The following is a 23,663-nucleotide window of genomic DNA, read 5'->3' as shown; positions in this document are numbered from 1 at the left end:
ATAAAATAAAATCTATCTATCTATCATTTGTCTGTCTGTCTGTCTGTCTATCTATTAAAAGATTTGGATAAGTGAAATGTGTACACTCAGGAAGGAGACAGAATGAAAAGATTTCTTAATGAAAGGGGTTATTATTAAATTTGGGAAGAACGGAATAAAACTACCAGAGATTTTGGATTTCATGGCCAGAAGATTCCTGTAGAGTCAGTGACATGCAGTTACAAGAATGGATATGGGAGAAAGTCGGAAGTACATCTGCCAAATACACCCATACAACCTGCAAGATCATCCATTGAGGCAAAGAGGTTGGTAAAAAGAGTACTCAAATTTTATGGAGAACAAATAATAAAGAATACTAATTACCTGATGATCTAACAGATTATATTGCTCTTTTCCCTTGGTTCCCAGGAAACAAACAGCAGACAGATCTGTAGGACGCTAATAGTAAATTTGCTGTAAACCACAAAATAAACATAAATTTAGTGGTTTATGTTTATTATTTAATATTGTCCATATTTTTCTTGTGAAGATGTTTTCATCCTTATAAATATTAAATCTAGTAAGCTATAAAAAGCACATATATACATACATATGTCTATATGAATGTGCATATGTGTATGTCTTCAGGATTTCAATTATTTTGGGAACTATTGTAAATCATTGTTATATTTAGATATTTATGTTCAAAGTTTGTTGTTTTAATAAAGACATAATTTGATATAAATAATTTGTAAACAAATCATATAAACCTATGTTGGCCAAATCAGAAAAGGGGCATTATTAATATGAGGGAATTCATATTTTTTTCTTGGCATCTCGCAGCAAATTACATAAATAAAATGATATAAAAATTAACCTTTTAAGGACTGAAAATATAAGTCATATAAACCAGTTACGGAGGAAACAGAATCATCAGCATTATTGAAATAAATACACCATGTTGATTATACTCATTGAAAGTATATAATATTAGGGCTCATACAGTGATTTTCTTCAGATGACGGCATAGGTGCAGGATAAGGAGGAAAGAGATTCTGCATTTTGTCTTGATATTGTTTGATAACAGATGACATTTTGTTAATGTTGTGTCTAAAGTTTGATGTGAATATTAAGCATGAGAAAAATAGTTTTGCTCTTATTTAAGTCCTATAATGTCATTTTACAATATTGTGTGACAACCCTACTTTTCAGACATCTACCCTGTACTACAAAGGATGCCATGTTTGAATTTTCTTAACTGTCAAAGTCAAGATTTTGCTTCTCATTTGGGTTATAATACTTTACACCTCCTGTGTTCTTCTGTATTAATATGATACTGTTCTAAATGACCAGTTTTGATTTTTTTTATTTATTTATTTAATTATTTATTTATTTATTTATTTATTTATTTAATTTAATTTAATGTTGAGAACTCACTAGAGCAGAACATACAAGAGGCAACCAGATGTAGGAATGGAAAATATCAGAGCCCGTGGATACATAGCATTAAGAAAACATCCATGGACAATTATTTATTTATTTATTAGGGTGACAAATGTTAGTAAAATTACTTAGATTTCAGGTGTACAATTCTGTATTACATCATCTATAAATCCCATTGTGTGTTCACCACCCAGAGTCAGTTCTCCTTCCATCACCATATATTTGATCCCCCTTACCCTCATCTCCCACCCCCCCATCCCCCTTACCCTCTGGGAACCACTAAACTATTGTCTGTGTCTATGAGTTTTTGTTTCTCATTTGTTTGTCTTGTTCTTTTGTTGTTTTTGGTTTATATACCACATATCAGTGAAATCATATGGTTCTTTGCTTTTTCTGTCTGACTTATTTCGCTTAGCATTAAACTCTCAAGATCCATCCATGTTGTCACAAATGTTCCTATATCATCTTTTCCAAATAGTATTCCATTCTGTACATATACTACAACTTCTTTATCCATTCATCTATCGAAGGACATTTTGGTTATTTCCATGTCTTGGCCACCGTAAACAAAGCTGCAATGAACATTGGAGCACACGTGTCTTTATGTATAAATGTTTTCAGATTTTTTTGTTAGATATTCAGGAGAGGGATTGCTGGGTCACATGGTAATTCTATTCGTAGTTTTTTTGAGGAACCTCCACACTGCCTTCCATAGCGGCTGCACCAGTCTGCCTTCCCACCAACAGTGTACGAGGGTTCCTTTTTCTCCACAGCCTCTCCAACACTTGTTACTATTTATCTTGTTGATGATAGCCATTCTGACTGGGGTGAGGTGATATCTCATTGTGGTTTTTATTTGCATTTCTCTGATGATTAGTGATGTTGAGCATTTTTTCATATGTCTATTTGCCATTTGTATATCCTCTTTGGAGAAATGTCTCTTCAGGTCTTCTGCCCATTTTTCAATGGGGTTGTTTGTTTTTTTGTTGTTGAGTTGCATGAGTTCCTTGTATATTTTGGATATTAGCCCCTTATCTGAGGCTCTGTTTGCAAAAATCTTCTCCCATTCAGTTGGTTGCCTCTTTATTATGTCGATGGTTTCTTTTGCTGTGCAGAAGCTTTTAAGTTTCATATAGTCCCATTTGTTTATTTTAGCTTTTACTTCCCTTGCCTTGGAGTCAAATTCATAAAATGCTCTTAGAACCCAAGGTCCATAAGATTAGTACCTATGTTTTCTTTTATGCAGTTTATTGTGTCAGGTCTTATGCTTAAGTCTTTGATCCATTTTGAACTAATTTTGGTACATGGTGACAGATAGCAGTCCAGTTTCGTTCTTTTGCACATAGCTACCCAGTTCTCCCAGCACCATTTATAGAAGAGGCTGTCTTTCCTCCATTGTATGTTTTTAGCTTCTTTGTCAAAAAGTATCTGTCCATATTTATGTGGTTTTATTTCTGGGTTCTCAATTCTATTCCATTGGTCTATGTGTCTGTTTTTCTGCCAATACCATGCTGTTTTGATTATTGTAGCCCTGTATACAAGCTAAAGTCAGGCAGTGTGATACCTCCAGTATTGTTCTTTATTCTTAAGATTGTTTTGGCTATTCAGGGTCTTTGGTGGTTCTAAACAAATCTAATGATTTTTTTGTTCTATTTCTTTAAAAAATGCCATTGGGATTTAGATGGGGATTGCATTAAATCTGTATATTGCTTTGGGTAACATGACCATTTTAATTATGTTGATTCTTCTAATTCATGAGCTCGGAATGTCTCTCCATTTCTTTGTGTCTTCTTCAATTTCTTTCAAAAATGTCTTATAGTTTCAGCATATAGGTCCTTCACATTCTTGGTTAAGTTTATTCCTAGATATTTTATTCTTTTTGCTGCAATTGCAAAAGGAATTGTTTTTTTATTTCTTTTCCTGAGATTTCATTGTTAGTATATAGGACTGCAATGGACTTTTGTATGTTGATCTTTAGCCAGCAACTTTACTGTATTTATTAATTGTTTCTAATAGCTTTTTGTGGAGTCTTTAGGGTTTTCTATATATAGCATTATGTCATTTGCAAAGAGTGATAATTTAACTTCTTCATTCACAATTTGGATGCCTTTTATTTCTTTCTCTTGCCTGATGGCTCTGGCAAGGACTTCCAATACTATGGTGAAAAGCAGAGGTGATAGGGGACAGCCCTGTCGTGTTCCTGAACGTAGAGCAAAGGGCTTCAGTTTTTCTCCATTAATTATGAGATTAGCTGAGGGCTTGTGATATATGGCCTTTATTATGTTAAGGTATTTTCCTTCTATACGTATTTTATTAAGTGTTTTAATCATAAATGGAAGTTGTATCTTGTCAAATGCTTTTTCTCATCAATTGATATAATCATATGACTTTTGTCCTATATTTTGTTTATGTGATGTGTCACATTAATGGATTTGTGGATGTTGAACCATCTTTGTACCCCGGGGATGAACCCCACTTAGTCATGATGAATAATCTTTTTAATGCATTGTTGTATTTGATTTGCTAGAATTTTTTTTTCGGATTTTTGCATCTGTATTTATCAGCAATATCGGTCTGTAGTTTTCTTTTTTTGTGTTGTCCTTACCAGGTTTTGGTATCAGGGTAATGTTGGCCTCATAAAATGAGTTAGGGAGTACTGTCTCTTCTTCACTTTTTTGGAAGAGTTTGAGCAGGATTGGTATTAGATCCTGTTTGAAGGTTTGGTAGAATTCACTAGTGAAGCCATCTGGTCTGAGACTTTTGCTTTTGAAAAGGTTTTGGATGAATGATTCAATTTCGTTACTGGTGATTGACCTGTTTAGATTTTCCAGTTCTTCATGATTCAGCCTTGGAAAGCTGTATGTTTCTAAGAACTTGTCCATTTCTTCTAAGTTATTGAATTTGGTGGCATATAGTCCTTCATAGTATTCTTGAATAATCCTTTGTATTTCTGTGGTGTCTGTGATAACTTCCCTTTTTTCATTTCTGATTTGGTTAATTAGTGTCTTCTCTCTTTTGTTCTTAGTGTGTCTACCCAAGGGTTTGTAAATTTTGTTAAGCTTTTCAAAGAACCAGCTTTTTGTCACATTAATTTTTTCTATTGTCTTTTTGTTCTCTATTACATTTAGTTCTGCTCTGATTTTTGTTATTTCCTTTCTTCTGCAGAATTTGGGTTTCACTTGTTCTTCTTTTTCTAGTTCTTTAATGTGTAACATGAGGTTATTTATTTGGGATTTTTCTTGTTTCCTGAGATAGGCTATAATGATATAAATTGCCCTCTTAAAACTGCTTTCGCTGCATCCCAAAATTTTTGATAGGATGTATTTTCATTGTCATTTGTTTCTATGTATGTTTTGATCTCAGCTCTAATTTCTTCTTTGACCCAGTCATTCTTTAAAGTATGTGGTTTAATCTCCATGTATTTGTGTTTTTTCCTGCTTCCTTATTTGCAGCTGATATCTAATTTCAAAGCTTTGTGATCAGAGAATATGTTTGGTATGATTTCAATCTTCTTAAATTTGCTGAGGCTGATTTTATGTCTAAATATATGGTCTATTGTTGAGAATGTTCCATGTACACTCAAAAAGAATGTATAGTCTAATGTTTTAGGATGAAGTGCTCTATATATGTCAATGATGTGCATTTCATCTAATGTGTCATTTAGGGCTGCTATTTTGTTATTTATTTTCTGTTTGGATGATCTTTCCATAGCTGTAATGATGTATTTAAGTCCCCTAGTATAATTGTGTTTTAGTCATTTTCTCCCTTTAGTTCTGTTAGTAGTTGCTTGGTATATTTTGGTGCTCCCTGATTGGGGGCATAAATATTGATGACTGTTATGTCTTGTTGTATAGTCCCCTTTACCGTTATGAAATGTCTATCTTTGTCTCGTGTTATCTTTTTCACCATGAAGTCTATTTCATCTTATATCATTATGGCTACGCCTGATTTTCTCAGGGTACCATTTGCTTGGAGTGTTAATTTCCACCCTTTCACTTTGAGTCTATGCTTGTCCTTGTAGCTGAGATGTGTCCCTTGGAGACAGCGTGTGGTTGGGTTTAGTTTTTTGATCCAATCTGTTACTCTGTGCCTTTTTATTGGTGAGTTCAGTACTTTTACATTTAGGGTGATTATTGATATGTGAGGATTTCCTGTCATTCTATCTTTAGTTTTCTGGTGAGGCTGTGTCGCCATTGTTTCTTTGCCTTTTTGTTGTTGTCTATTATTTCTGTGTGGTGGTATTCTATGATGTTTCCCTCTGTTTCTTCTTTTATTACAGTATGTATTTCAGTTCTGGATTTTTGGTTTTTTTTTTGAGTGGTTACCCTTAAGTTTATGTAAAAGAAAGTTTGATATTTAGAGTATTCCATTTTCTTCAGCATGCTTACTTTCTCCATTCCCATATTTCAGTTCAGGCCTTTACTCTCCCCATTTTTATGTTTTGCTGCCCCAAATTGTCCCTGTTGATGGTGGTCCAACAGCCTCCTTTAGGATTTTTTGTAGTGCAGGTTTTGTATTAGAAAATTCCCTCAGCTTCTGTATGTCTGGAAAGGTCTTTATTCCTGCTTCATATCTAAAGGATATATTTGCTGGATATATTATTCTTGGCTCATAATTTCTCTCTTTCAATAGTTTGAATATTTGGTTCCACTCCCTCCTGGCTTGTAGAGTTTCAGCTGAAAAATCTAATGATAATCTAATGGGCTCTTTTTTGTAGGTTACCGTCTTCTATTCCCTGGCTGCCTTGAGGATTCTTTCTTTGTTGTTGATTTCAGACAGCTTCAATACAATGTGCCTTGGAGAAGGTCTGTTGGGATTGAGGTAATGAGGTGTTCTATTTGCTTCTTGGATTCGAGGATCCAGTTCTGTCTACAAATTTGGGAAGTTCTCATCAACAATTTGTTTGAATATATTCTCTGTTCCCTTCTCTTTTTCTTCTCCTTCTGGTATGCCCATTATTTTTATATTGCTCTTTCTGATGGAGTCAGAAAGTTGTTGTAGAGTTCTTTCATTTCTTTTAAGTCTCAAATCTCTTTCTTCTTCCATCTGTGCAATTTCTAGGTTACTATCTGTGATGTCACTGATTATTTCTCCATCTGGTCAACTCTAATAGCTAAGCTGGTTATTTCATTCTTAATTTTTTCTATTGAGTTATTAATCTCCAGAAATTCTATTTGGTTCTTTTTTAAAAATTTCAATCTCTTTCGTAAAATGCCATGCTGTTCTTTGATTGTGTTTCTGAGTTCATTAAACTGCCTTTCTGTGTTTTCTTGTACCTCATTGAGTTTTTCCAGAACTGCAGTCTTGAATTCTCTGTCATTTAAGTCACATATTTCCACATGTTTAAGTTCCTTTTCTGGAGACTTTTCACTTTCTTTCTGAGCTGTCTTGTTGCCTTGGTTATTCATGGCAATTACTGATTTATTATTTCTCTTCCTAGACATCTACAGGAGTGGCTTATGCAACAGGTTGACAGGAAGAGGTCTTTCTTTTGTTTTCCAGTACTTGTTGGTAGAATGTTTTAGTTTCTCTCTGACTGCAGCCTTTTTTTTCCTCTCTCACACGGTAGTGCTATGTTTTCTCTGCAGTATTCTAGCTTCTCACACAATGGGGGGATTCCCTGGGAGACAGGCTTCTCCTCTGTTAATAGTTCGCCTGGGTCGCAGGGCGCAGTGTCTGTGTGGATATGCAGAGAGCTTTTGAAGTTCCAAAGCTTGTCCTGCACTAAATTCAGAGCCCATATGTTTCAGCAGTTCTGTTTCTTCCTGCAGGGATCTGCCCAGATAGGTGGGGCCAGAGGTTGGGTGAGTCGGGAGAGGTGGCCCATAGCAATGGCAGCGACCGCCACCACAGCCAGTCTTGCTTCCACAGCTCCCTGTCCTTTGCCAGAACTAGTTGGGCTGCAAATCTGTGTCTGCAGTCCACAGTTCTCAGAACAGCAAATATTTTGCTCTTTTAATTTGACACTGCTACTGTTCCGCTTAGCACCCGGCAGGTAGGGGTGGGGCGAACTCTGGGAGGGTAGGGAGGGGGCGGCTAGTCTCAGTGCCTAAGGCTTCCGTTCTTGCTCGGCATTGAGGGCTTCAACAACCACTGTTTTGTATCCTTCTTCCCTTAGTCTTTTCTCCGAGGTCTCTGCCTTGAGCGTTGGGTTCAGCTGTGTTATATGTTGCCCCCTCAGCCCTGTAGGCCATAAGCAGAGCCCTGCTGTCTGAGTTCTTCCCTCTCCTGCAGCTGCAGTAGTTCTGGGATGCAGTGAGCTCGGAGCCCTGAGCTAGGTCTGTGTCCTTTGCCCGCGCAACTCCATCACCGCACTTTTCCCTTCCCTCCTCCGCCACTTGCGCAATTCGCCCACCTTTAGGTGAATTCAGTAGTGGGCCTCTTCGTCTTGCCTGTCTGCTGTGCAGGGAGTCCTTTGTGGAGTTATTGTTCAATTAGTTGTAAATTCCAGGGAGCTTTACAGATGCTTATCTCACGCTGTCATTTTGATGATGTCACTCCTCCAGGGACAATTTTAACTCAGGTTTTTTTCTATTGGTGTGAATAATATTATAAGAAAATAAAATTTATGCCAACTTTCCAAAATTGTATGAGGAGAGCAAGGGTGATTATAGTTCCTCAAATTCTTAATTTACAACTATCCTGAAGCAACAAGGTAGACCACTAAGCCTGAAAACAGTGAACTAAAGGCTACAAATACGAATGGAAATTACTATTTGCAGCTCAGCAAACATGATTGGAAAAGGAAATAAAATGGATAAGGCAACAAAATGAAATTTAAAGGAAAACAAAATCAGACCAGATGTTTTGTGAATCTGTTTTTCATGCAGAGATGCTTAAATGAGAAGAATGGCCTTCCAGGCAAGGTTGCTGAGATAATAACACTGAATTTGTTCAAGATGGTTTGATTAGAGGGTCTGACAATAGAGATTTAGAACTAAAAGGGAAATAACCTGTATAGGTCAGCTGGGCTGTGCATTTAAACAGAAAAAAAAGTCTCATGTCTTCATTGAAGACCTTGAACAAAGATTATATTTCTCTGCTTTTCATTTAGACTTAGCATAAAAAAAAAACCATAATTTGTTTCACCTGTTTTATCAGTCTTTTTAACAGCTTACCTCTCATTACTATCAGCAATTTTTTAGTCATATTACTTTCTTCCTGATTTTATTATCATTAGCCTCATTATAGAACTTCCACTAGCGTCTCCTACTGTGATCCTTTTTATATGGACGTTTATTCCATGTGCTACCATCTTTTATCATGTTTGAATCTTGGCAAAAAATTTGTTCTAACTACAATACCTTGTAGATAGATTGCACTGGTCCCATGCAGTCATTGTAATTGCTGGATATATGACTGCTATTCGTGCCAATTTTCACTTATGGAGTTTCTGTGTGGGATGGAAACTTATTCTTGGATGGAGAATTAAGAAATACAAGAACTATTTGAAAAAACAAAACAAAAAGAAAACAAACATTTTTAAATAGGTAGTTTTAACATTTCCATGTCTTTTTTTTTTCCTAAATTGAGTCTAAGCTAAACTAAGTTGTCCATACACAAAGGACATGGATTGTATTTTGCAGGATATAAAAGTGACTAAAAACCACTGAAATGCACAAAGAAAAAAATAGTATATAAACAATAAGTTACCATCTAATAAAATAATATTTATAATTTGGTTACATAACATAAACCAGTTCCAATAAAGTAGCTTCTGATAAATTCTTCAGTTCTTACACAGCTACTACTCTAGCAATGACTCCCACAGTATCAATCAGTTGTGTCTAAACTCTGTTAATTGGAGACATCAGAGACATTCAGATAGGAAAATTACTCGCCTCTACTTCACAATCATCAAGAAACTTGTGAATACAGAATGATTTAGAAAAAAAAAGGAAGTATTTCCACAAAGACCAAAGCATATTCATTGTGATCAATCTCATCTCAATGGAACAATTGTAGTATATAGTGCAATGATGTACAAACATAGAAAGAGGAGACATTCTTGGAAAAGGACATTGTCTATCCACTCTTACCTATGTACATTACGGCACTAATCATATTCCTTGTAGTGTTTGTTTAGGTACTTATTTCTTATACTGTGAGTTTTTTTTTTTTCTTTAAGCAAAGGTAGTAACTTATTTATCTTATAATCTACTATACATGGCGAAATATCAGAGATAGGAACTGTGTAAATATTCATTGAATGAATGGTTTTTTAAAATATCAATTTGTAATTAATACTAGTTTCCAGGCAGAAAGAGAGAGACAGAGGATAAAATAATCCTGCTAGAACTAAGGGTGTTGAGATTTATTTGTGGCTATCAGACTTATATTTACTTTGGCAGTATATAGTTGTTTACATACGGTGTGCTGGGTTCTCTAATTCTTACCTATTAAATTTCACTCTTTAATAACATTTTTAATTAAAAATAGTATATAATTTAAGATAGTAGTAATTATTAAAATGATAATACTTATCTATTACTATATGTAATATTATTTTATGGAAAATAAATAAATGCTTTAGAAAATAATAGAAACTATCCATAATGTCACCAACTATTAAAAACTACCATTAGGAGTTTGGAAATTTCTTTTTCAACTTTTTTCTGGAAAGGTATATAATTATACTATAAGCAAATAAATAAACATATATGATTTTAAACAAAGATCCTATTTTAATAGATATACATTCTGATTGTTTTCCTTAAAATAATCTCATAAGCATATTTTTATGCATTTTAAATATTCTATAAGTTTTTAAATTGTTTTTATAACATTCCATTAAATAAAGGCATTACTTATGTTCAAACAATGGTTAGTTAGCATTATAAAATTAACTTTTTAGTAGTTGTTATTTCAGTCAGTAGTTGTGGTTTAAATTTTCTAACTACACAAATCTGTAAACCTGCATATGTCTCGGAGGGGATCTTGATTTACTAGAAAAGAAATTTCTTTGAGAGTGATAATGTGGGGACTGTCACTTCCTAACCTAACTCCACCAATCCATTGCATAGATTGAAAGGTGAATTCATTTCACTAAAATGCTTAATTAATTATGCCACTGATTTATTGTTTGCCATTGCTGAGTTACTTATAAACATTTTTGTTTTTACCTGTCATAAAAAATTTTTAAAGGCTCTTTTAGTTAGGTAACTCTTCCACAGCATTCACACTGACTGGGTCCATTAGCAAGTTGTTAATATCTGTCAACTCTAGATATCACTTTTATGTGGATACCCTACTTATACTTAAGGTGGAAATCTTTATAATCTCTCTTGAAATTTTAATTCATGACAATTTCACTTAGTGATTTCAGTGCTTTTTAAATAAAATTTAGTAAACTTCAATTTAATTATTTCTGCTTGATTACATCCTACATATTAGAAAGAAAATTGTTTTGATATAACCAAATGTGATTTTTAGTATTCTTTTACTATCTAAATAAATCCATGTTTATTCAATAATATTTTGGATATAGTGTATGTTTGCGGAGTAAAATTAGAAAATGAAATAACAGTATATAAATACACAGCATCAATAAAGAGATAACTCTTAAGAGAAAAATTACTAATGATTGGTGAAATTGGGATCTAGTTCAGAGGTTATAGGATAACTATGAGTAGGAGCCATTAGAGAATCTTCTAGGGAGAGCTTTGTGGAAACTTCATAGAGAAATTGCGTGGAAAGGTAAATCATAAGCACAGATTCTTTAGAAATCTGAGTTAAGATGAAGTATATTGAGTTTCCTGGAAGGATGGTACCCATATATAGTAAGCAGTATCTTTTACCCTTCATTTTTTGTTAATCCTTATAATTTGCCATTTTGTTACATGTACTTTTGTAGGGATTTCCATATTGTTAAAAACATCATGTTGATCCATAATATTTTGTGAATAACACTGGATTTGGAATCAGAAATCACATGTTAAATTTGCTTTTAACTTCCTGGGCTTTGTCAGGTGCTTGGTGAATTTCAGTTTTTAATAGGTTTCTTGAAAGTATTACTAATGAGACTGAGAAAGAGAATTAATCTCAGGGAGAGTTGTCTACTCTGTGAATTTTCGAACATCTGAGAACAAAATATAAGAGACATATACATTTCAACAAAAGGGCATTGTGACTGAGTTTAAAATAAATTTATTGGGTTGGGAAGTGAACTTCCCTGAGGCATCTATCCAATAATAGTGTTGTCCTTTTTAGTTATTAGTCATCTTTGTTTTCATGGGGAGCAGTATTGTATTTCAGACGGTACTTGAAATAATTGAACTGCATAGTTAATGTTCTGGGGTTAAAAAAAAAAGAAAGAAAATTTGCCAGGTTATAAACAACTCATTGTTCCTAATTTTATATGTGCATTTGTAATTTTACATATTATATTCTTTGGTGTTTCTGTTCTACTATATGTGTCATATATCTCAAGGACATCATTTAATATAGTGCCAGGATGCTCTTATCCCTGTGCCCAAAAGTATAAATTTCGTAATTGGATACCCAAGTTGTTCTGTATTTTTATCCATAAACAAGGAACAGCACCCAAATGAATACTGTTTTTTACAAGAGTTCAGCAACAGAGGCATCCGACATTAGCATCCAGTGTGCAGGAATTGAATGGTTTTATTGCATTAAATGGGAGAATTGTTCACTACTGTCTGTTCCTGCTGACAGTCCTGATGTTCACTCTGGTAATATCCTCAAAGCTATTTATTTATTTATTTATTTATTTATTTATTTATTTATTTATTTATTTATTTTTACCCAGTGCTTTGATGTTGGATGTTAATAGGTTCTTGGTCTATGGGAGAGGAACCAGTGAGACAATTAACATGAAAAACAGTCTAAGAGGAGTCCATGGAAGCATAGGCTGAATGAGAATGAATAACCTTGGTTTACTTTTTCTGTTTGTTTATTTTGTCCTGATAAGGGTAGCATAAAACACAGTAACCTACACTTTTGTTCCTATACCAGAATAGTTAAATAGCTGAGGGATTAAATTTTGTTCATTTCTTTTTCTATGGTTATCTTCTCTGGTGACATCTCTAGAATACTTTAGGTTCCCTTGGGCTATGATGGCTCCATATAGATCCAGAGTATTAACATTACTAGAGCACTGTTATGTGAGCTTTGTAGAATTAAAACTATCTTTCTAAATAGACATAGATGATATCTCATGTCCAATTAAAATTAATGTGAACATTTATAATGCATTCAGTTGCATAATTTTATAATTTTTTGCACAACTTTAATAAAATTACGCCTACAATTTCCCCTTCTCATCATGCAATTGGGGATAGCTGAGTAATATAATTATAGAATCACCATATCTTAAAGCCAGATGGAACCTTAGCATTTGTAGGACCTTAGCAGGTGGGACAAACTTGATTTTGAGTTTTGGCTTAATTATTGTAACTATGAAATTTGGAAAGATACTTATCTGCTCAAAGACTTGATTTCTTCATCTTTAAAACTGAAATGTAACGATCTATCTCTTAGGTTGCTTATAAGAATTTAATGAAATAATGCACATATGTAGCTTAACACAATGCCCGGAAAACAACAGGCATTCCAAAATTATTTGTTAAAAAGTCAAACAAACAAATTGACAATCAGAGATATTACTGTGTGAAAGGTCAGAGAATTGGGGAAAGGAACAAACTTTTTGTTAGTTATATTCTTGGAAAAATTAAAACATGTACAAGATTCCTACCTTATTAAATGTAGACAACTGTGATAATTAGAGTTACTGAATATATAAGATTCAACATTATTAGTTTTCTTCCATTAGAAGAGCTAAGCACCTTGCTTATTAAATGTCTAAAGTGGAATTGGCATTGAATACTGAATATTTGAAGTCTCCTTTGTTACAATTGATAAACCAACATTGATTTACTAACTAGATTCCATTGTTCACATTAGAATTCACTATGTTTTAAATTGTATGTGTTTTGACAAATGTATAGTGACATGTATCCACCATGACAGTATCATACACAATAGTTTCTCTACAGTGAAAATACCCTGTGCTCCATCTATTCATCCTTTCCTCCTTACTTGGAATACCTGAAAACCACTGACTTTTTTTTTCCTTGTTTTTTTTTTCTTTTTTACTGTGTCCATAGTTTTGCCATATGTAGAATGTCATATAGTGGGAATCATAAAGTACCTATATAATCTTTTCACATATCAATACATTTATGTTTCCTCCATATCTTATTATGGCTTGATAACTCATTTGTTTTCATTGCTGAATAATATTCCATTTATGGATGTGTCACAGTTGTGTGTGTGTGTGTGTGTGTGTGTGTGTGTGTGTTATTTTTTAACCCACTCACCTGTTGAAGAGCATCTTGGTTGCTTCCAAGTTTTAATAATTATAACTAAAACTGCTAAAACATTCATATGAAGGTTTTGTGGGCCTATAAGTTTTTCATTCATCTGAGTAAATACCAAGCACAAGTACTGCATCATATAGTAAGAATATGTTTAGATTTTTAAGAAATTGCCAAACTGTCTTCCAAAATGGCTGTACTATTTTGCATTCTCACAATGACTGAGAGTTCGTTTTGCTCCATATCCTCACCAGCACTCAGTGTTGTCAGGATTCTCAATTTTGACATTCTAATAAGTGTATGTTGGTATCTCATTATCATTTTTTTTTTTTGCAATTCCTTGATGACATGCGATGTTGAGTATCTTTTTATATGCTTATTTGTCATCTGTATATCTTTGTTGAGGTTTTTCTTCAGATCTTTTGACCATTGTAACTATTTTTTTGTTTGTTTTCTTGTTCTTGAGTTTTAAGAACTCTTGTGTATTTTAGATACTAATCCTTTATTAGATATGTGTTTTGCAAATATTATTTTTTCCTAGTCATGACTTGTCTTTTTATTCTCTTTACAATATCTTATAGAGCAGATTATTTTTTATCAGGTCCTACTTATCAGTTTTTTTCATCATTTATGCTTTTAGAGTTGTATTTAAAATTTTATTTTCAAATTCAAGTTTATCTAGATTTTATCCTTGGAGGTTTATAGTTTTGCATTTTACCCATTAGTCTATAATTTCATGTGTAATTTTTGCTTTATACTTTTTTCAGCTGGCTAGAAAAAAAAAGTTTGAAAAATTAGTAGCTTCTAAGTCAAAGCACACGGTCAAAAAATATATTTTTCAAGGTGATAGCAAGACTTTTATAAATTTAATGTGAGCATGTGTCAAAAATTCATTGTTGAGAGCCACCAAAATGATAATGCTTATTTAAGAGGAACTGGATAAAGAATGAATGGTTAAATTTTTTTTTTTCTAATTTAGAAACAAAGACTGGTTAATGTCCTACAAAACAATAAAAATGTAAACTTTAGGATTATATTTTCTACACAAATTATTCTATCTCTATTATGCAAAAATTCATTTGCATCACTATGTGACAAAAGTTTTAAAAACAAAGTGAGCATCTACCCCTACAGAATTGTAAAATATTTTAACTAATAGTAAATAGCAAGTGGAACAAAGGTACACTGTCCTGGAGAATTAGGTATCTGACAGGCAGGCCTGATGCATCACGTCTGTTAGCAGTACACTAAACTAACAAGCAATAGTACCTTTTGCCTATTTCCAAGCTTTAGATAAATTTCTTAACTCCTTCACAGAGGAAATTGTTATAAGAGCTTACATAACATACACTTAAAAGAAACATGAAGACTTCAGTGATTTTCCTTTCATGGTTTTTATTTCTATAGATTTGTGTCTACATAAGTACTGCAGAGTTCCTATAAGTTGGTTGGGAAAGAACTAGTTTGGGAATAGAAATCTTGAACTTTTATTTCTCTTTTGATTATTGTCAGAAGTAAACCAGGTAAGTTTGAGCTAGTTAAAGTCCAATGAAGAATAAACAGCTTATAGTGCAGAGAAACCGGGTAAACTTTTGAGATAAAGGTTAACAAAACTTCATTGAAATGATAAAATATTGGTAATTTTGACTGTTGTATTTTGGGAAGAATAAAAGACAATAGAGAAAATAGTTACTTCTTTTTACTAGGTTACAAACCCTATGCAGACAGATTGTGCCTTATTTATATTTTATATCATCTACATTTTCTAACACAGTACTCCTTAGGTTCAGGAGCGGTGACCAAAGGAAAGTTTTTAAAGTTGTAAAAAGGGATGAGTCATTTAAAAATTTTCCATTTAGCTATATGTGTACTCTTTTTGTTTTTAAAGTAATACTTGCATAGATCTTTATGTAGGATATCAATTAATTTGGAGACCAATCATCATGATCAAATTCTTGCCAAACAGAAATTTTGACCAACTTAAAGTAGACACACAAAATTACTTATATACTGGTACATTCTGTTTGCTTTTTAAGTTTTTTTGGGGAGAGAAGAAGGGGATAGTGGAATTGTAAACTTTTGTTCATTATTTTCTAAATTTTTTATTATTTATTTTTCTCATCATTGATTTTGAGTATTATTTTATATTAATCTCAGGTGTATAGCATAATGGTTGGACATTTACATAATTCATGGAGTGATCCTCCCCAGTAGTCTAGTACCCATCCAGCACTATACATAGTTATTGTACCCTCTTCCGGGCATTGGGACTCTGGTTTGGGGAGCCTGGTGTTGGGCTGGGGTCTCTCGCTTCTCCTTGACTTACTCTGCCAAGATATCCCTCCTGATTCACAACCATCACACATGCAGGTGTCTGTAAAATGAAATTATGTTAAAGAGGAAAAAAAGTGCTTTCTAGTTTCATGTTTTTGGTAAAAGAGGAGGAAAAATTAGCATATGTTTGTTTTTGTTTGTTGAACATGTGTGTAGTTACCTATTTAATGAGTTTTAAATGCACAGCTATAGATCTAAGTTTGCAAAATGGAAACTTATTTTCTCATAATTAAACTTAGCTTAACATTCTGAGCTCATATACATTGGGTAGCTAACTTTAATCTTGTCAATTTAATTAACTCAATCTCTTTTGACTTATAACTCAGTCTCTAGGAAAAAATAAACTTACTCTTTAGAAAAATACCGTTTTCTCTCTTTTTCCCTTCTCCTTAGACTTTTGTCTTAGGTATGCACATATCAGGGGAGAAAACAGTTTTGTTGTATTATTCCCTATTCAGTAGGTTATGGCATAAACTGTCTACCATCTCCAGGCTTTGCCATTGAAATAGTCAAAGCCCAGCTTTGGGAATTGAAACAAAACAACTTTTGCCTGTCAACAACATCTGGATTTTGCAAATAAAATATGTTCCTACTTTCAGTCTATTCTTTGGGCTATGGGTTTATACAATTCTGCTTTGGACATCAAAAGCTAATAAATTAACCTTTTGTTCTCAGTGGATTTTGTTTGTTTTCTATATTTCCTGTGACAAATTCTAACTTTAACTGTGGAAAACTAAAAAATTAAGAAAAAAATCATAGAAAAAAATTACATGCATTGTGTGGACCCTGAGAAAGAAGACACCTATTAAGATGGGTTCCTGGTGGCTAACTGGGATCAAATTTAAAAACAGAGCCTAAAGGCCATTTCTAAACAGGGTCCTTTCATTCAAACCACACTTCAGGGAGGAGCCTGCACTGAACTGCCTGCACTGTGTTCCTGCCATCTTAGCCATCCTTTATAAAGGAGTTCCTAGAAATGTATTCCAACCAATACCCATCAGCATCTTTACTGACCAGTCAGAATAGGTCAATTCTGACCAATCAGGTCAGTGATTTTTGGACCAATCAAACTGTGAGGATTTGTAGTCATCATTTCCATGAAGATGGACTAATCAGGGACCAGGGACAGACACTTTTGTCTATATAAGTCAACTCCCCTCTGGTTCAGGGAGTACACGTTCCCCTTTCAGTACTGAAGACTTCATTTCCCTGGCTGAAACTGAAACACTGAAGACATCTCACCAGACCAGAGGGTAGCAGAGCAGAGCTGTCTGGCTGGAGAGGGCTACCTCGCCCTAGGGCTACCTCACAGCCATGATGCTTCATAATTGAGCTATTTGCATGGAATAAAATTTCCTTGTTCACTTCACCATAAATCGGGGATTCCTGTTGGTGTTGAATTGGCGCTAACCACTATCAGTTGACGATTTCAAAATCTCATTGTGCTATACTTGCTACAGTGATTAAAGGTGGAGTTACTCAGAGAAGTTTGCTACAAATGAAGTAACTTTTAGTCTAAGATCAGTATCTTTATTGCCCTGTTTATTCCTGTTTTCCAACATAAGAGAGATCACCCTTTGTATCACAGGACAGCTAAAACGATTGATAGAAACTGCTAGTAGTTTAGCAATTCTCTGCTTTTAAAATAGTGTACTTCAAGGTTTGCAGTAACACCAGGTCATTCCACCCTTACCTCCAAATCACATGTTAAGCTGACACTTTAAAACTATTAAGACAAATCTTCAATCAGTTCTTCAAAGCACATAATATTCCGAATGCCTTGATTTATAATAACATTTTCTTGCTTTTAAACCTCATTTTTAAAATGATATAATTCTTGAGTCCAAGTGCATCTACAGTTGAGAAAAAAATAAATTGGAGGTACAGCTCCTAGTGATTTTTGCTATGTCTAATAAATAAACCAAGTCAGCAAAGACCTGAGAGATACATCAGTAGGAAGTTTTATACAAGGTATTTGGTGTTTTATTTCTTTCCTTAGAGGTTTAAGGTCATATAAGTAGGCATAAAAATGGAAGCTCTTTTGAAGTCCTTTTTAGCTACTTAAATTCACCTGAAATATAAACAGCAAATAAATAACTGTTTTTAAGAAATTAGTTTAAAGTTTAGTTATTGTACGTATGTGGGAGGTGCCCAACATATTCTTTTTTTTTCTTCTTCTTCTTTTTTTAGCACTCTATGTTTAGAATTTCATGGAAATAATTGTTGCTGGCAGTTTGGGAAACATTCAGGGTAATGGGAAAGTGTCACAATAATGGAAATTTGACAAACTTTTCCTAATACTTTTCTGCTATTTAACCTTAGTAATTCAAAAGATCATTTAGTCATCAACATCAACATTTTCAATATATCTGCTTCTGAAAAAGTCTGGTTATATGCTTCTTGCCACTTATTTCATGTATTATATTTTCACATGGTATATGTTCATGTAGGACTTTTATTTCTGTATTTCACCTCACCTCACCTTCAGAATGATTAATGCTATTCTTTCTAATTTTTTTGCTCAGTCAAAAGCCATACCCACAGAAACTTCTATAAGGCCAAGCAGAAAAGGACAAAAAAAAAAAAAAAAAAAAAGGAAAAACAACAACCCAAAATCCATGCTATAATTTTTATTCCCTGCTTTAAATAATAAAATAAATTGTTGAGCATATATATCACTGTTCTATATATAGAAGAGGTGAACATTCAATTCATCATTAGTGAATATTTTTTGTATACTTCTTCCTGTGCCAAATTCACTAGAATAAGTAGTTTTTGGCAGTTGTGATTTCATTGTTAATTAAACAGAAATTACATAGTTAATTAGTTAATGACTCTCCCAAGAATGAATATTGTTTTTTCCCCCAAATCTTTTCAGTTTCATAGGACTAAGCAAAAACAGCTTTGCGATCTAAAATTAAGCACCTTTAGTGAACACAGTTTAAACATTCATTGTATTCATATATGTTGTGTTTATTTAAGAAAATTACCAACGTGCTTGAAAAATAACAACTTCCTAATGTGTCATTAAAGTGCATATCTGTGGACTTTAAAAAACTCATGATTATTATGCCTTCCACATTTAAATTTGTACTTCAGTTCCATGGGAACTATGATAGTGATGATATACATGCAATTTCTGTTGAGATGGGATTATGCCTAGATTTATTATATGCCTTAATGACAAATTCATAACTGAATGCTGCAAATTAGGTTAAAACTCTAGTGAAATTATAACAAAGGTGTTCAATGTTTAATCTTTTCATGCAAATTACAGCTGTTCTTGATATGGGTCAAGTTAACTATACTTACGGACACATAAATGTTTCTATTTTTGTTCATAACCCATGATTTAGTATTTAGACAAAATAATTTACTGTTCCCAGGCACATCTTATAAGAGGACTTCATTCATTCATTTATTCATTCATTCATTCATTCAAGAAACCTTTTTTTTAACCTAACAAGTGCCATGTATTATCCTAGGGAATAGGTAGGATGCCTCAAGTAATAAGATAAAATTCCTGTACTCACATATATTTCATAGTGTACTAGAGAGACAGTTTCATTAGTACATCATTAAAACATGGGAAGAAGCACTAATGTAAACATATAAACCATTTTATGGGAATCCCAAACAACATGGAACTAATTTTGTCTTGTTCTAGATAAGCACGGATTTCTTGAGGAATGATTAGGTAGTTTCTTGAAAAATAGTATGAGTTGATCAAGCAGACCAAAGAGGATTTGTAGGTGTGATATTATGATTTATTAGAAATATCTATTTGGTGCGCATCCCATTTAGGAGCACAGAGTTCCTAAAATCCTTGGAATTTCCTAAGTGATGAGAACCATAAACGTATCTTTTGTATTAAAGAGGTGACTTTTGGTTCTCATCTAAGGATGAGGACTGGTTGCCCAGGGAACCAACCAGGAGATTAGAGCTTTGGAACTTTCAGCCTCACCCCTTAACCTCCAGGTAAAGGAGAGGGGACAGAGGTGAATTAATCACCCATGGCCAATGATTTAATGAGTCGTGCCTATGTAGTGAAGCCTCTATAAAAACCCAAAGAGACCAGGTTCAAAAAGCTTGTGTTGGCAAACACATAGTGATGTGGGAAAAGTGGTGTGCATGGAGAAGGAATGGACGTTCAGCACCCTTTCCCATACCTTGCTTTATGCCTCTCTTTCATCTGGCTGTTCCTGAGTTATAAAAGTTACATTTAGGTGGTAAAATGTTTCTCTGATCTCTATGAGCTACTGTAACAAATTAATCAAACCTTAACAGGGGAATGTGTGAACTTCTGATTTATAGCTAGTTGATCAGAAGTACAGGTAACAAACTTGTGACTGTTGTCTGAAGTGGGGGTGTGGAGAGGAAGTCTTGAAGGACTGAACCCTTAACCATGGAATCTGATGCTATCTCTGGTTAGACAGGGTCAGAATTGAATTAAGTTGTAGGATATCTGGTTAGTGCCCAGAGGATTACTTGTTGGTGCAGGGAAGCCTACACACACACACACAAACACACACACACACACGCACACACACATACACATACACACACACTGAAATCGGGACACATGTTGAAACTGGGTCCAGGAACCCAAAAGAACAATCTAGGTCAAGGTTCTAATATGTCTTCTAATAGAGGCATGGAAGAACATGGTGGATTTGGGAAATCATAATATAGATATAATTGAAATGTAAGAGGCCTCCGGAGGAATGATAGACATCAGGTATAAGAAGGTCACCAGGGACAATATTCTTTGGTAGTTTGAATTTTATGCTCTGCACAGTAGGAGGAAGGTGTGAGATCACTTCATGAATGCCTGTCCTGTATAGCTTACTTGGAGGTAGTGAACATATATATAGAGAGAGAGGGGAAGTTGACAATATGTTCTGGAATTACAGAGGTCTTTTTGTTGTAGTAATTTTCTATGTATATTTTTAAGAATTTTCAGTGGGGATTCATATTATATAGCCAGAAGCCAAACACTAATTCTTTGAGTAGTCTCTTAATATCTTAGAAATATTAATGCCCATGCTTGTTGATATTCCATATATCATTGATTTTATCTAAGAGTATTAAGCATTTTGTAGAAAAAGAAGACTTAGTGTTATACTAAGAATACTCTGCTGTCTTCAGGCTCTAATCTCGCAAGGAGGGAAAGAGAGAGAGAGAAGTCAGAAGATACTTCCAAGTGGGCAACTTTCTCAGGGATTCATTTGCTTCAAGTCAATCTTTTTAAAGCCCTTTTCATACTTAATTGTTTGCACAGATGTAGTAAAGTTACTCTTTACCAGGGGTGCCAAAAAATGTATACACATGACTTGTATTTATCTTTTGTTATCAGTATATATTTAGTATTACAATTTTAATACAGTTTATTTCTTTCTTAAAATGTTTGTACATTTCTTGGCACTCGCTGTATTTCACATTTTGCATTATTTACTAATTTATAAGATTTCTGTAATTGTGTTAAATCTCACTGTACACCAATGAACACTACTTGAATGGACTCCATAGTTTTATTTTTCTATATATTTAGGGCAGGTAATATTTTTAAAGAGTTTTATAATTTGTATAGCATTGCTTTTAATCATAATTAAGTATTCCACTATTATATAATTTATTTTTGTTTGAATCTAGAAACTTGCCTTAATTTCTACCTACAAATCACTCAAATCTAAAACATCATCTACAACAACTGGACTCTAAAATAACATATAATCTATAAAAATTGTTGATAAAATATAAAAATTTTGCTTTTAAAGAGATATAAGCATAATTACTTCTGTATTTTTCCTTCCTAATTGTCAGTGTCCTTCATTCCCAGCATGCATCACATCTGAAGTCAAAAGTTAACAAATTATAATATGCTAGATTTGTGTGATTAGAAAACAAAACAAATCCAGAAAACTAATTTGATCTCTTAAAAAAACTAATTTTTACTTGCAGAGAGCCATATACTAGAAGATGTCAACAAATGCATCATAGCCTTGCGAGACCAGGATGCTGATAACTTAGACCGAGCTGCCGGTGCTATCAGAGGTCGGGCAGCGAGAGTTGCTCACATTGTCACAGGTGAAATGGACAGTTATGAGCCAGGGGATTATACTGAAGGTGTGATGAGAAAAGTTAACTTCCTTACAAGTACTGGTAAGTCTCCATCCCCAAACAGCTGCACTGTTCCTCATATTTTAATCTATGTATCTACCCTTTATCCATGTGGAAAGAAGTTCTCGACCTGTGTTGGTTGTTTTGAAGTAGCTTGCTCTACTATCTGATAATAATAGGTGCTTGCATGGGAAAATAAGTTTTTTTATAAATAGGTGCATTGTATAAATTATCTACATGCCTTAGCCACTGATTGAATATTTACTAATGCCAGAGCTGTTAGGAAATATAATTAGGCCAGGTGTGATAAATTTATAATAGTTTTCAAACCCTCTTTTAGCTATATCATTGGAACTCTCAGGTTTTTGTTTGCATTACTCACAGGGCAAACTTCTCCTATGTTTCCAGAGAAATGCTCTCTACCTTCTTTTGCAGTCTGTTTGCAAAACAACATTTTGCTCTTTCACATAATCTTCTTTGATTACTTAAGAAATATGGAATCAAGATTATGTTTTCATTTCAGCATTCAAGAGTTTCTAAAATCAGCTAGTAAATGCGTTGTTCTTGACTCACTCAGTAAAATGCAGTCTTATCTTTCACACTATTATTAATATTTCTCCAAGAAAGTTACAAAAGCATTGGAATTCATATGGATTCAGAAACAACAGATATAATTTGAATGAGGGCAGTCAACTATTTTTATAGGTCATCATGGCAAAACTTTCTCCTGTGAAAACCCCTGGTGATTTTTAAAATCCCCATGTTGAATTTTCTTATTGATTACCTCTTATTGTTAGGGTGACGGTACACCAATTATTCCTAGTATATTTGAGATTCCATATTGAAATCATTGATCCTATCTAGAGAGTTGTTCTTTATGGTATGCATAGGGCATATTAAATTTGGACAATATGTGCATTGTGTAATGAAAGGGGTAGAAGAAAGGAGGATGTGGTAACTTTTGGGAGGGAAGGGGAGGAAATGCACCTTAAAATTAATTAACTAAGAAATATCAACAGTTGAATAACCTTCACGAACGACTAGTTCTAAAGATGTATATCGCAAAGCAAGCTTAGCAAGATTTGTAGATAATTAATGATTAATGTTGCTCTCTACCTAGCATGTTGATACAGAAAATTATTGATGAATCTTGGTACATAATTTTCTCATCACATCTTTAAAATATTTCTAAAATGATAAAACATTAAAGATATGCTAAGGAAATATGGAGGAGGTATATCTACAACTCTTGATGTTGTATTTCTATACCAATTCCATAAAAGCCACTGATGTCACAAATAGATCACGTGATAGTTATTTTAGCAATGAGCTATCTACTTGCTTAAGGAGATGATTGTGTTATGATAGTTCAGCATCTCTTCCTTAAACTAAATTTAACTGGTTCTTTCTTACTGGTAAAAATCAAGTATAGAGTTACCTAATTTTTTTCTA

The 23,663-nt window shown here is 33.7% G+C and overlaps 1 protein-coding gene across 4 annotated transcripts in view; it reads left to right on the top strand.

The window, feature by feature from the left end:
* The window catches only part of CTNNA3 (catenin alpha 3), a 1,458,437-nt gene that overhangs the window by 1,023,457 nt on the left and 411,317 nt on the right, over positions 1-23,663 (top strand). For all 4 annotated transcript variants that reach the window (XM_081075326.1, XM_081075327.1, XM_081075328.1 and 1 more), the window contains exon 12: positions 22,053-22,253. In XM_081075326.1, the coding sequence (XP_080931452.1) occupies positions 22,053-22,253 (201 nt within the window). The remainder of the gene's footprint in view (positions 1-22,052; positions 22,254-23,663) is intronic.

Source organism: Rhinolophus hipposideros (genome assembly GCF_964194185.1).
Source record: "Rhinolophus hipposideros genome assembly, chromosome: 15".
Classification (NCBI taxonomy): Eukaryota; Metazoa; Chordata; class Mammalia; order Chiroptera; family Rhinolophidae; genus Rhinolophus; species Rhinolophus hipposideros.
The sequence above is the reverse complement of the archived record's forward strand: the minus strand, read 5'-3'. Positions and strand labels throughout refer to the sequence as shown.